Here is a 15386-nt window from a genome sequence, read left to right on the forward strand (position 1 = left end):
GCGCCCTTTCCAAAGTACTGTACATTAAAAGTAGTTAATGTTTTATGTCATAAAAATACAAAATATGCATAATTGTTCTGTTCTGCATAAGTGTATTATATACTAAAAATTTTTATTTTGAGACATATTCAGGCATTAGAGAAGTTGCTATTTGTTTTTAATTGATAACTTGCAATGTCTTAAATTCCTTATTTGGAAAGCACACTTTCCAAATAAGTTTGGAAATTTGTTTCTTTTGGCTAAATGGATTCTACAATCCATTAAATAGAGTGAATGTAGCAGTTTAGTTTGTCACCTTTCCAAATCAAATACTTTCACAGACAAGGTTATTTGATTTTCTTCACAGTCTTCTTGAGCATGATATTCTTCAAGGCTATGAGTGGAGCCTCAAACAGCACAAATGCAATGGATGCAGCAAAGTAGGTCATTAAGACGAAGGCAAACAAGGGTAACACCTGTGGATGAGAGAGAAAGCTCAATCAGTAACTGGATGGTAATAATAATAGAGTGAAGCAGGAGAGATTAAAAATTGCAGACTAAGTTAGTCTCTTTAGTGAAGGCAATATCTACTTAAATAATGTGTTGTTACTTTTTTATATACTTTTATATTTAAACTAATAACAGTTACTGACAATTTTGTTCATTTAAAAATATGAAGTTTTAATTGTTTGAGTCTTCTTCATCATGGATTTGCATAATTTGAAGAGAACAATTGGTATAAAGATATCATAAAAATTAATATATACATTTACTTCACATTACCGGCACCTCCGTAGCCAGGTGGGCAGGAACAGCAGTGCGTAGGACACGCTTCTTTATTAGACCGGGCTTCGAGCCCATGACCACCAAATACGGAGGATGTGGAAAGGTTAGGGAATGACCACCAATACTTTAGTCACCATTAGTCATTCCCTGACCTTCCCCTTTCCATTTAGGAGCATTGGCCTTAGTTGCCAATGCTCCTAAAAAAAAAAAAAAAAACTTCACATTAGGGTTACCAGACATCCCCACAATTCATTTCTTGTACCCAGAATGGCCCAGTTCCTAGATTTTTTTTTTTTTTTTTTTTTTTGGTAGTTGTTGGCGCATCGGTTTCTGTGGCCATAATGCACCTCCCAAGGTTTTTGCAGTACTTTGATCCAAGCCCGAGGCGGGATTCGAACCCGCGACCTTTGGGTTGCCAGGCAGGCACTTTACCCACCCGGCTAGCCCGGTTGGCAGTTCCTAGAATGTATTACCAGAAAGGTGACTTACAAGAACTGCAAATCGCCACTTATCTGGGACTACCTTTTCAAGATCAATATTCTGTATATTACATTAGCATTAGTAGAGGCACACAATGCAAGAAAGAAAGCTTATACAGCATCAGCCAAAAAAAACCCTTCCCATTTCACTAATCCATTCATTCCAAATGTTTGTCTAGTTCTGCCTTGAATTTATTTAATCTATCTTGTTCCAGCAATCAACTACCCACTGGCTAAATGCAAACTTCCACATATCTATTCTACAACTGTCTTTCCTCAGTTTGAAGTAGAATTAGCATTAGCATTAGTAGAGGCATATGATGCAAGAAAGCAAGCTTATACAGCATCAGCCAAAAAAAAAAAAAAAAAACATGCTCCCATTTCACCCCTCCATTCGTTCCAATTACCTGTTCAGTTTAGCCTTAAATTTATTTAGGCTATCAACTTCCACAACAAAAGATGGAAATCTGTTCCACCATTCAACTGCCCGCTGGCTAAAGGCAAATTTTTATAACTGTCTTTCCTCAATTTGAATTTATGCCCCCTTAGGTTCTTAATCTGAGCAAGAAGAAGAATCCCATCAGCATTCAGCTTGCTCAACCCATTCAAAGCCTTATACACCTAAATCAGATCACCTCTGAAATTTTCAGAACTGAAGCCTTTCTTCATAAGAGCAACCCTTTGTTCCATTCACTAATCTTCTTGCTTGCCATTCTCTGTACTCATTCCAGCAGCTCTACATCCTTCCTAAAATTAGGCCTCCAGACCTGTACACAGTACTCTAGGTGTGGTCTGACCACTGCCTTGTAAAGCGGGATAATCACCTCCCTCTCCCTGTTAGTAAAATTCCTATATATCATTGACAAGACTCCATGACTTACCCTGGCATCCAATCTGCACTGCTCAGCGAACTTCATATTTGACTACACAATTACCCCCAGGTCTTTTTCACTTTCCCACTTCCCTGAGAGTAGTACCACACACTTGATACGTTTCTCTTGGGTTATTGCTACCCATATGCAGTATATTGCATTTGTCAATGTTAAACTTCAGTTGCCACTTCTCAGCCCATTTGTCCAACTTATCTAGATCCAGTTGGAGTAGCATACTCTCTTTAATAACCCTGCCAACCTTTGTATGATCTGCAAACTTGGACATTAAACCTGATATACCTTCATCAATATCATTGATAAATATACAAAACAACAATGAGCCCAACACCGAACCATGGAGAACTCCACTAATAGCATTTGTCCACAAAGAGCAGTGTCCATTGATTACCACTCTGTGACTCCCACTCAACCATCCCTTTATCCATTGTAGCAACCTACCCTTAATCCCATACCTTGGTCCTTGAGGTTGTCACAGACATTCTCTGAGATATGCCAGACAAGCTGTACTTGCTACCTGGTAGAAAACACTGATAGAACTGATAACGGGTGATATTCAAGTCAAGTGCACCCAATTTCGGCGAAGTCCAGATGGTGTGTGACAGCCAAATCCTCTGCTTGCACCTTCACGATGGTGGTATTGTTGGTAATCCTGGGTATAACCTCCACGCACAAGCACACTGTGGATGATCAACCAGGTGTGAACCAACATAACCATAGGTTGAGGTGTGGTGCCCACACCACATGGAGGAATGCCACCCCTCTGTGTTACTAGGGAAATACTAGGTGGTAGATGACTCTCATCAACCAGTGCAATACCACCACTTTGCTTATTAGAGGCTTGAAGTGGTGGAACCCATGTTTAGTCTCCAGAGATAGGTTCCGATCAAATCTTCCCCATCTTCATGCATTAAGAATCTGCAGATAAAGGAACCACTAGGTGGCAGTGATCGCAGTGTGCTGAAGTGGGATTTACTCAAAGAGGTAACTACCATCGTGGGTAAAGGGAAGGGTTTTTGCTTTCGTAAAGGAGACTACGGTGGTCTGAGACAGTATTTAAAATTGTATATGGTGGGCCCTACTGATGATGTACCAACAGCAAATTCAAAATGGGAGGCATTCAAAGAATTAATCTTGGAAGCTACTAGGCTTTACATACCAACTAAGAAATATTGTTCAAGATTTAGGCCTAAATGGATGTCAGATGAAGTAATGAGACAGATGAAGTAATGGCAGAGAAGAAAAATGCATGGGATACATATAAATTAATGAGTGACATGGAAGCCTATGATAGATATAAGGTTGTTGTTGTTGTTTGGTTTTTAGGAGCATTAGCAACTAAGGCCATATTGCTCCAGGATATGCGGCGGTCATTCCTTAACCTTTCCGCATCCTCCGTATTTGGTGGTGACGGGCTCGAACCCCGGTCTAATCAAGAAGCGTGTGCTACGCACTGCTGCTCCTTCCCACCTGGCTACGGAGGCGCCACAAGATATAAGGTGGTCTGTAACCAAGTCACAAAGGAGATAAGGCAGGCGAAGGCAGATTATGAGAAATCTTTGGCAAGGTATGCAAAGAAAAACAGCAAAGAGTTCTTTATCCTATGTAAACTCTAGAAGGAAAGGGATGAATCAGATTGGTCCACTTGATATCGATAGTTCAACTGTTGATGATCCTGCTCAGGTGGCTAACAAACTAAATGAGTATTTGGCATCAACATTCACACATGAGGAGTTATTCAGGGAAGGGTATGCCAGAGGTGAATTGCTACTTTGGCAGTGAGCTAGATGATTTTGTAATAACTGAGAGGAAAGTGGAGGAAAAATTGTTGAAGTTAAACATAGGGAAGACACCTGGGGTGAACGGGATCTATCCAGTTATATTAAAGGAGGCAGCAAAGGAAGTAAGCACACCCTTAGCCATAATTATGGGAACTTCCTTGGACTCAGGGGAAGTACCCATGAACTGGAGATGTGCAAATGTGATCACAATTCACAGAGGAGGACAAAGGGCAACACAAGTAATTATAGACATGTTAGTTTAACTTCTGTTCCAGGGATTTTAATGGAGGCACTGGTTAAAGAAGCACTGCAGGATCATCTAGACAAGACTTCATTTATAGCTGGGACACAACATGGTTTTGTTAAGGAGAAGTCTTGTCTGACGAATTTGATTGGATACTATGATGTGGTCACAAAGGAACTGGATAACTTTGATATCATATATTTGGATCTTAGAAAGGCTTTTGATACTGTTGCACATGGAATTCTGCTGCACAAATTGGAGCAGTGTGGCATTAGAGGCAAATTGCTGCTGTGGATAAAGAGATGGTTGAGGGGCAGAAGACAGAGAGTGGTAATCAGTGGACACTGCTTATCGTGGACTAATGTTATTTATGAAGTTCCTAAGGGTTCAGTGTTGGGTCCATTGTTGTGTTCTGTATTTATAAATGACATTGATGATGGTATATCTAGCTTAATGTCCAAGTTTGCAGACGATACAAAGGTTGGCAGGGTTGTTAAGGACACTACTGACGCTATGCTGCTGCAACAGGATCTGGAAAGGTTGAGCAGATGGGCTGAGAGGGGGCAAATGAAGTTTAACATTGACAAATGTAAAGTACTACATATGGGAAAGAGCAAGCCCAGAGCAATGTACCAACTCTGTGGTACTACACTGATAGTGGTAAAGAATGAAAAGGATCTGTTGGTGATTGTGTAGGTAGATATGAAGATTTCTGAGCAGTGCAGATGGTCTGCAAGAGTAGCTCCTGGTGTCTTGTCAATGATATACAGGAATTTTTCTAGCAGTTATAAGGAGGTGATTATCCCCTTGTATAAGGCAATGGTCAGGCCACACCTTGAGTACTGTATACAGGTCTGGAGGTCTCATTTTTAGAAGTAGAGCTGTTGGAATGAGTACAGAGAAGGGCAACAAGATTAGTGAATGGAACGAAGATTTGCTCTTATGAAGAAAGCTTAAATTTTGCAGATTACAGTGCCTGGAGACTAGGTACCTGCGAGGTGATCTGATTGAGGTGTATAAAGCCTTGAATGGTTTGAGCATGCTCTATTAAGTCAAGGATCTATGCTGATGTGATTCTTCCTCTTGCTCAGAATAATCACCCGTGAAGGCATAAATTCAAATTGAGGAAAGAGCATTGTAGGATAGATGTGCGGATGTTTGCCTTTAGCAAGAGAGTACTTGATTGGTGAAACACACTTCCATCTTTTGTTGGGAAAGTTGATAGATTGAATGAAATCAAGACTGAGCTGGACAGGTATTTGGAAAGAACGGGGGGTGTGAAATGGGAGTAGTTTTTTTTTTTTTTTCGGCTGATGCTGCATTAGCTTGCTTTCTTGCATCGTATGCTTCTACTAATGCTAATCTTTTCCATCATGCAGTATGACTGATAACTGTTGAGGTTATGATGAACATCATAAATTTCAAGGGTACAGCTCTAAAATGGTGTTCGCAGGCCAGCTGCTAGTTAGTTCACTGGACTGAACCTATTGGTAACTCTTTAGGAGGCTTCTGGATCAGCTAGTGTATAATCTTGCTAACGCTACTGGATTGAGTCTGAGTAGTTTGTATGTGGAGGGCATTGTCAAGGCCATGTTAAGTCAAGGATCTGAATATATTCTTACCATGTGTATGCCATGTCTAAAAATTTCATTACTTCATACAGCACGTCCCCCTCCCTCACTTTTTCTTACTATTGAATACAACATGGATTGTCAAACTAATAGCGCAAACTTATCTGTGAAAACATCTAAACCTCCCAAACGCTTTGTCGTTAATTTCACAAATATACATGGTCTCAGTTCTAATCTTAATGATATTCATTTACACGTACAGTCTGCAAAACCCCATCTACTTTTTCTGACAGAATCTCAGTTATCGGTTGATTCAAATACTGCTCATCTCAGTTGCCCAAATTATTTGCTGTATGATTCCTTTCACTTCAAAGGTGGTACTTTTGTATATGTCCATTCCAATATAGGCACCTCCGTAGCCAGGTGGGAAGGAGCAACAGTGCGTAGCACACGCTTCTTGATTAGACCGGGGTTCGAGCCCGTCACCACCAAATAAGGAGGATGCGGAAAGGTCAGGGAATGACCACCGCACATCCCCGGAGCAATATGGCCTCAGCTGCTAATACTCCTAAAAACCAAATAACAACAATAACAACCATTCCAATATTCCCTGTCAGAGACTTGGTAATTTGGAATCTCCTGTTATCGATCTTCTCTGGCTTAAAATCTCTCTACCTCATTGTGCCGTGCCTCCGTAGCCAGGTGGGCAGGAGCAGAAGTGCGTAGCACATGCTTCTTGTTTAGACTGGGGTTTGAGCCCATGCCCACCAAATACGGAGGATGCGGAAAGGTCAGGGAATGACCACCACATATCCCCAGAGCAATATGGCCTTAGTTGCTAATGCTCCTAAAAACCAAATAATAATAGTAATAAACTTCATTGTGCCAAATTCATTCGTTGTCTCTACCGTTCTCCCAACTCCACTAATCACTTGGAGTTCTTTGACTTCCTCTCTTTGCAACTTGACTTACTCCAATCCAACTTTCTTAACAGTGAGGTAATTTTCCTTGGTGATTTTAATGTTCACAACTCCAGCTGGCTTCTGTTTTCTAGTCACACCAACCCAGCTGGTTGAGATGCTGAGGCTTTTGCAATTTACTAATGACCTTGCACAGATTGTTCATTTATCTACAAGAATACCAGACAATCCTAACCATACAGCCAACACACTTTTTAGCATTAGCATTAGCATTAGCATTAGTAGAGGCATATGATGCAAGAAAGCAAGCTTATTCAGCATCAGCCAAAAAAAAAAAAAAAAAAAAAAAAAACCTCTCCCATTTCACCCCTCCGTTCGTTCGAAATACCTGTCCAGTTGAGCTTTAAATTTGTTTAGGCTATCAACTTCAACAACAAGTGATGGTAGTCGGTTCCACCAACCAACCACCCGCTGGCCAAAGGCAAATTTCCGCACATCTATCCGACATCCGTCCTTCCTCAATTTGAATTTATGCCCTCTGAGGTGATTATTCTGAGAAAGATGAAGAATCCCATTGGCATTGAGCATGCTCAAACCATTCAAAGCCTTATACACCTCTATCAGATCACCTCGCCGGTGCCTAGTCTCCAGACTCTGTAATTTGCAAAACTTAAGCCTTTCTTCGTAAGAGCAACCCTTTGTTCCATTTACTAATCTTGTTGCCCTTCTCTGTACCCGTTCCAGCAGCTCTACATCCTTCTTGAAATGAGGCCTCCAGACCTGTATACAGTACTCAAGATGTGGCCTAACCATTGCCTTATACAAGGGAATAATCACCTCCTTATCCCTGCTAGAAAAATTCCTGTATATCATTGACAAGACACCATGAGCTACTCTTGCAGCTCATCTGCACTGCTCAGAGAACTTCATATCTGCCTGCACAATTACCCCCAAGTCCTTTTCATTCTCCACCACTGTCAGTGTAGTACCGCAGAGTTGATACATTGCTCTGGGGTTACTGTTATCCATATGTAGTACTTTACATTTGTCAATGTTAAACTTCATTTGCCACCTCTCAGCCCATCTGTTCAACCTTTCCAGATCCTGTTGCAGCAGCATAGCGTCAGTAGTGTCCTTAACGACCCTGCCAACCTTTGTATCATCTGCAAACTTAGACATTAAACTTGATATCCCATCATCAATATCATTCATAAACACCGAAAACAACAATGGACCCAACACTGAACCTTGAGGAACTCCACTAATAACATTAGTCCACGTTGAGCAGTGTCCATTGATTACCACTCTCTGTCTTCTGCCACTCAACCATCCCCTTATCCATAGCAGCAATTTGCCTCCAATGCCACACTGCTCCAATTTGTGCAGCAGTCTTCCATGTGCAACAGTATCAAAAGCCTTTCTAAGATCCAAATATATAATATCAAAGTTATTCCCTGCATCCAGTTCTTTTGTGACTACATCATAGTATCCAATCAAATTGGTCAGGCAAGACCTGCCCTTAACAAAACCATGCTGCGTCTGAGCTATAACTGAATTCTTGTCTAGATGATCCTGCAGTGCTTCTTTAACCAGTGCCTCCATTAATTTACCTGGAACAGAAGTTAAACTAACAGGTCTATAATTACTTGTGTCAGCCTTTGATCCTCCTTTGTGAATTGGGGTTACATTTGCACATCTCCAGTCTATGGGTACCTCCCCTGAGTCCAAAGAAGCTCTCATAATTATGGCTAGGGGTTTGCATACTTCCTTTGCTGCCTCCTTTAATATAACTGGATAGATCCCATCCACCCCAGGTGCCTTTTTTATGTTTATCCTCAACAATCTCTCCTCCACTTTCCTCTCAGTTATTACAAAATCATCCAGCTCACTGCCAATGTTTACTTTACCTACATCACTCTCCTTCCTGAATAACTCCTCATGCGTGAATGTAGATGCAAAATACTCGTTTAGATTGTTAGCCACCTGAGCAGGATCCTCAACTGTTGAACCATCAATATCCAGTGGACCAATCTGATTCATCCCTTTCCTTCTCGAGTTCAAGTATGTAAAGAACTCCTTTCTGTTTTTCTTTGCATCCTTTGCCAAGGATTTTTCGTAGTCTGCCTTTGCCTGCCTAATCTCCTTTGTGACTTGGTTACAGACCAACTTATATCTATCATAGGCTTCCATGTCACCCATTAATTTGTATGTATCCCATGCATTTTTCTTCTCTGCCACATGTCTCATTAGTCCATCTGACAACCATTTAGGCCTAAACCTTGAACAATATTTCTTAGTTGGTATGTAAAGCCTGGTAGCCACCAAGATTAGTTCCTTGAATGCTTCCCATTTTGAGTTTGCTGTTGGTAACATCATCAGTTGGTCCCACTGTATAGAATTTAAATACTGTCTCAGACCATCATAGTCGCCTTTACGAAAACAAAAACCCTTCCCTTTACCTCTGATGGTAGTTACCTCCTTGAGTAAATCCCACTTCAACACACTGTGATCACTGCCACCTAGTGGTTCATTTATCTGCAGGTTCTTAATGCATGAAGAATCACTACTGATAATCAGATCAAGAGTATTGCTCCCTCTTGTTGCCTCACGAACATGCTGATGTAGAAAACAATCATCCAATAAATCCACAAAAGCCTTGCTAGTGTGCGAGTGACCAACCCACAAATTCCAGTCAATATCTGGGAAATTAAAATCCCCCATTATAAGACTCTCTGATTTACTGGCCCACTCTATTTCCCTGTACAATATATTATTATACTCATCAGAGTCATTAGGCCTATAGCACACTCCTACTCTCAATTTTGATTTCCCTATGCTTATGTCACACCAAACTGACTCGACACTGCCCTGTCCATCGATGTCAACTGGCTTCACTTCCTTTGACTTTATGTGTTTCTTAATTAATAGCATAACCCCTCCTCCCCTCCTGTCCTGTCTATCCTTTCTATATGCATTGTATTCCCCAAATTCCAGTTCCGCATTACTTATATCTGTGTGACACCACGTCTCTGATATCCCAACAATATCTGCCTTTGATGTTTTGAGCAATACCTCAAATTCATCAAATTTATTTACCAAACTCCTAGCATTGGTGTACACGCAGGTATACATGCACCTGTTGCTATTCTTGGCTACCCTAACACAACCCATGTGTTTACTTGTACCGCAATGACTCCCAGCAGTCTCTGAAATATCCTGCATCTTGTTTTTCAGGCTTCTGCTCATTTCAATAGAAGCAGTGCAAGAATCACTTCCACCTCTGCCAGTGGCTACTGTTAATCTATTAGTCCTTGTATCCCCCCCAACTAGCAGTTTTCCGACCCACCTAACACTGCCTCGACAGCATCAGCAAAAATTCTTGCACCCTTTCTATTTAAGTGTATCCCATCCCTGTAGAAGCAATCTCTCCTGTTAACAAGTACAGTCTTTTTCACTTGATCTTTTTCTCTCACAAACAACCTTTCTAAGTACACGGTTGAAGTGAGTGGTCCTTTAAGTACCTCAGATCACAACTTGGTGATTGTCTCTTCTCCAATGGAGCCTTTATCTCATAAAGTAATGGCTATTCCCAACCTTGTGTTCTTCGTCATTACAAGGATGCAAAATGGAATGCCTGCGAGATTTCTTTTACTTGGACGGATTACTGTTTCAAAACTTCTGATGTCAACATTTGCTCAGATCGTGACAGTGAAATTATTCTTGCAAGAATGGAATCCTTTATTTCACACTCCACCTTAAAATCTTGCCCTTTATCTAAACCTTGGTTTTCCAATAAATGTGCTAAGGCAGTTTAAGAGAAGAAAGTTGCATATCGTAATTGGCTTGTTTCCAATTATTCAGTTTCATTTTCTGCTTACATCAAAGCTTGCAACAATTGTAAAGCAATTATTAATCAGTCCAAACTAGATTTTGAACAAGCTAAGAGTAGAAAACTTGTTTCTTGTGCTAATGGTAGTCGAATATTCTGGTCTCTTGCCAAAGCTACTGGCCACAACTTTTGCCCATCTGTGCTCCCACTTCTGTCAGAACCAGATGGTTCTGTTGTCACTTCAGCCAAGGATAAAGCTGACCTGCTAGCATTCCATTTTTCTTCAAACTTGCATATTAATTATCTTGGTGTAACACCTCCCGCCATTCCTAGTACGCTCCATTCAATGCCTCCTGTGGTCTTCTGTCAAAAGGATGTCAGAAGCATTTTGACAAATCTTGATTCTAAGAAAGTGCCAGGTCCTAATGGCATTTCTCCACTTGTTCTCAAAACCTGTGCTCCTGAACTTACTCCGGTTCTTTGCTGCCTTTTTTCACTTTCATATTCTAAAGATGTTTTTCCTTTTGCTTGGAAATTTGCTCATATCCAGCCAGTTCCTAAAAAGGATGACAAATCGCTCCCATCCAATTATTGTCCCATTCAATTACTTGTAACCTTTCTAAAGTAATGGAATAATCAATTAACCGCCAACTCTTAAACTGCCTAGAAACCTTCTGTTTGATCAACGATCGCCAGTATGGATTCTGTCAGTGTCGATCCACTGGTGATATTCTGGTTTATGTTACTCATTTATGGACAAATTCAATGGAAATGTTTGGTGAAACACAAGCGGTTGCTCTTGACATCTCAAACGATTTTGATCGTGTTTGGCATAAAGGTCTTCTAAACAAGCTTTCATCTTATGGTTTATCAACTGTGTTTTGTAATTGATTATCCAGTTTTCTCTCTGATTGCTCACTGAGGGTGATGGTAAATGTCTCTCTGTCTTCTAACTTCTCCACTAATGTTGGTTTCCCCCCCAAGGTTCAGTTCTTTCCCCCACTCTTTTCCTCTTGTATATTAATGACCTTCCATTGACTGGAAATCCTATCCATAGTTTTGCCATTGATAGCACATTGCATTCCACTTTCCATTTTGAAAAACCCTTCCCTGCTCAATCAGCTTCAACTTCTCGAATATCTGCTACCAATTCCTTGAATGCTGATCTCCAGGTAATTCTCCAGTGGGGCAAAGACAACTTAGTTGATTTAAATCCTTCTAAAACTCAGTCTTGTCTAATATCTCACAAAAAGGATTCTTCTGCTCCTGTGCTTATTTTAGGTGACACTCTGATTTCTAGGCAAAATGATATATCTCTTTTGGGGATTAGGCTGATTTTTAATCTCTCTTGGCACAAGCACATTAGAAATATTGCTTCCTCTGCATCTAAAAAACTTGGTGTTTTCTTTCGCTCTCGGCATTACTTTTATTCCAAACAGCTGTTCACTCTGTACAGATCGCAAATCCACCCTCCCATGGAATATTGTTCCTATATATGGGGCAGTGTCCCCAAAACCTCTCTTAGGCTTCTTGATTCCATTCAGAAGAGGACAGTTAGGTTAATTAATGACTCCACTCTCTGTTTCATAGACATACTGTTTCTGCTGCATGCCTTTTCTACAGATACTTCCATGAGCACTGTTCTTCTGAATTGGCTTCTGTAATTCCCGCTCTTTCTTTCAAAACAGTATGAACACATGCCGCCAACATCCATTTACTGTTCAACTTCAAACTCACAGAACCAACTTTTCATCTTCCTCGTTTATTCACTCAACTGCCATTTTCTGGAACAACCTTCCTTCGTATGTATTTCTGGAAAATTGCAGTCTACAGAAGTTCAAGTCTAATGTCAACAAATATCTTGTTTTGTATGTCCATACTTCTTCTAAGTATGAACAGGCAGTGCAAAGCCTGCATTGACATTAGGGGTGGACATATCTCCTACTGAAGACCACCTCTTCCCATTGTTCCATCTTTGGCAGTAATGCATCTGTATCATGGCAGCCAGTGCTATGTTGCCATTTTTGAATAAAGTCCCCCTGTGCTGTTTTGTTTCCGTTGTTGTGTCGGCGTTGTTTCCTTCATCATTTCTGTACCTCACGAGGTTCCTTTGGTATGCTTTTCCCATATCCAGACCCCTCCTATGAGAATCTACAGGTGAAAACTGGTTCTTAAATTGTGCACACCAGTGTATTACACTGCTTTCATACTAGTGAATAGTGAAATTGGCATATTAACCTTTTATAGATGACATTACATCACTAAAGGTTAACCTCTGCTGTTTAGTTATTGTCTCAAATTTTAAATAATTGAAAGATTAACCATATCAAGTAAATGCATCACAAAAATGTTGTCATTTGTTTAAAAGTAGTAGTGCAACTTGTTGTAAAAGCAAAGTTTCATCTCTAGTTGGCATTAATGCCATTGCATTTACTAAATGAGTTTCAATCCTGCTGGCTGAAAAGAAAAAAAAAAAAAAAAGAAAACACGAGAATTCATGATGGGCCCTCCTAAGTACATTTATTCAATAATTATTTTATGTTGTTTTTAAATCTATTTATTTTATTCTCATATTCTAAATTATATTAAAATTAATTAAAATTATTGATTGCTATAATAATATAACAATTGCTGTAATAATATAATATAATAATAATGATTGCTATAATAATGGAATTCAACAAGGAGAGACACTTTCTTCGAAGCTGTTTACTGCTGCCCTTGAGAAAGCTTTCAGAAGATTAGACTGGTCGCAGAAAGGAGTCAATGGGAATGGAGAGTACCTAAACCATTTATGATTTGCAGATGATATTATGGTCATAAGCTCCGATCCCAAAGAATTAAAGGAAAATCTTAATCAGTTATGCACAGCTAGTAAGGATTTTGGACTAAAGATGAATATGGCTAAATCAAAAGTAATGATGAACAAGTATGCCACAGAAAGGGATATAAAGATTGAAGGAGCAGTAATTGAAAAGGTGGAGTCATATACTTATCCGGGACAAGTTATTAGCTGTAATAATGATAAATGGCTAGAAGTCAAGAGAAGAATAAATTTTGGATGGATTGCATTCAGGAAATATAGTCACATATTGAAGAGCAATATCCCAGTTTGTCTGAAACATAAAATAATGAACCAATGTATACTCCCCACCATGACTTATGGAAGAGAAGCTGAGAACTATACAGTGAAGGATGGAATGAATTATATTGGGAATCAGGCTGTTAGATAAGAAGAGAAACACATGGATTAGGCAGCAAACTCAAGTAAAGGACATTCTTATCAAAACTAAAGAACTGTTTGTTGTTTTTTTGGTTTTTAGGAGCCATTAGCAACTAAGGCCATATTGCTCCGAGGATATGCGGTGGTCATTTCCTGACCTTTCCGTATTTGGTGGTCATGGGCTTGAACCCTGGTCTAATCAAGAAGCGTGTGCTATGCACTGCCGCTCCTGCCCACCTGGCTATGGAGACACCACTAAAGAACTAAAATGGTCTTGGTTGGGCAGGACACATAGCTCGACGACATGATGAAAGATGGACTAAGAAAATAACAGAATGGTACCCAAGAGGAGCTAGAAGAAAACCTGGAATACAACGGCGGAGATGGATAGATGAAATTCATGAGTTTGTGGGTAGTAAATGGATGGCCATTGCACAAAACAGAAGTAACTGGAAAGTTGCTGGAGAGGCCTTCATCCTGCAGTGGATTGAAAATGGCTGATGACCATGATGATCAGTAGACAGAGAGTGGTAATCAATGGACACTGCTCATCGTGGACTAATGTTATTAGTGGAGTCCCTCAGGGTTCAGTCTTGGGTCCATTATTGTTTTCTGTATTTATAAATGATATTGATGATGGTATATCAAGCTTAATGTCCAAGTTTGCAGACGATACGAAGGTTGGCAGGGTTGTCAAGGACACTACTGACACTATGCTACTGCAACAGGATCTGGAAAGGTTGAGCAGATGGGCTGAGAGGTGGCAAATGAAGTTTAACATTGACAAATGTAAAGTACTAAATATGGGAAACAGCAACCCCAGAGCAACGTATCAACTCTGTGGTACTACACTGACATATGTAGAGAATGAAAGGGACCTGGGGGTGGTTGTGCAGGCAGATATGAAGTTTTCTGAGCAGTGCAGACGGGCTGCAAGAGTAGCTCATGGTGTATTGTCGATGATATATAGGAATTTTTCTAGCAGGGATAAGGAGGTGATTATTCCCTTGCATAAGGCAATGGTCAGGCCACAACTAGAGTACTGTATACAGGTCTGGAGGCCTCATTTCAAGAAGGATGTAGAGATGCTGGAACGAGTACAGAGAAGGGCAGCAAGATTGGTGAATGGAACAAAGGGGTGCTCTTACGAAGAAAGGCTTAAGTTTTGCAAATTACAGTGTCTGGAGACTAGGCACCAGCGAGGTGATCTGATAGAGGTGTATAAAGCCTTGAATGGTTTGAGCATGCTCAATGCTGATGGGATTCTTCCTCTTGCTCAGAATAATCACCTGAGAGGGCATAAATTCAAATTGAGGAAAGACAGATGTAGGATAGATGTGAGTAAATTTGCCTTTAGCCAACGGGTGGTTGGTTGGTGGAACAGACTTCCATCCCTTGTCATGGAGGTTGATAGCCTGAATAAGTTTAAGGGTCTGCTGGACAGGTATTTTGAACGAACAGAGGGGTGAAGTGGAAGTGGTTATTTTTTATTTATTTATTTATTTTATTTATTTATTTTTTTTTTTTGGCTGATGCTGCATAAGCTTGCTTTCTTGCATCAAATGCCTCTACTAATGCTAATGCTAATAATATAACTATAATTTCATCTGCTTAAATTTTAATTAAACAAATTTATAATTTCATTTATTTACTAATAATCATTATTATTCTATTCTGTCCTGGA

General features: G+C 40.1%; 1 protein-coding gene across 1 annotated transcript in view; it reads right to left on the bottom strand.

The window, feature by feature from the left end:
- Positions 1-326: 326 nt before the first annotated feature.
- The window catches only part of LOC150087630 (nose resistant to fluoxetine protein 6-like), a 29611-nt gene continuing 14551 nt past the window's right edge, over positions 327-15386 (bottom strand). The window contains exon 6 of the mRNA XM_090369835.1: positions 327-455. Coding sequence (XP_090225961.1) covers positions 327-455 — 129 coding nt within the window. The remainder of the gene's footprint in view (positions 456-15386) is intronic.

Source organism: Mastigoproctus giganteus, chromosome 3 (genome assembly GCF_048544385.1).
Source record: "Mastigoproctus giganteus isolate SK-2022 chromosome 3, ASM4854438v1, whole genome shotgun sequence".
In the NCBI taxonomy this organism is placed as follows: Eukaryota; Metazoa; Arthropoda; class Arachnida; order Uropygi; family Thelyphonidae; genus Mastigoproctus; species Mastigoproctus giganteus.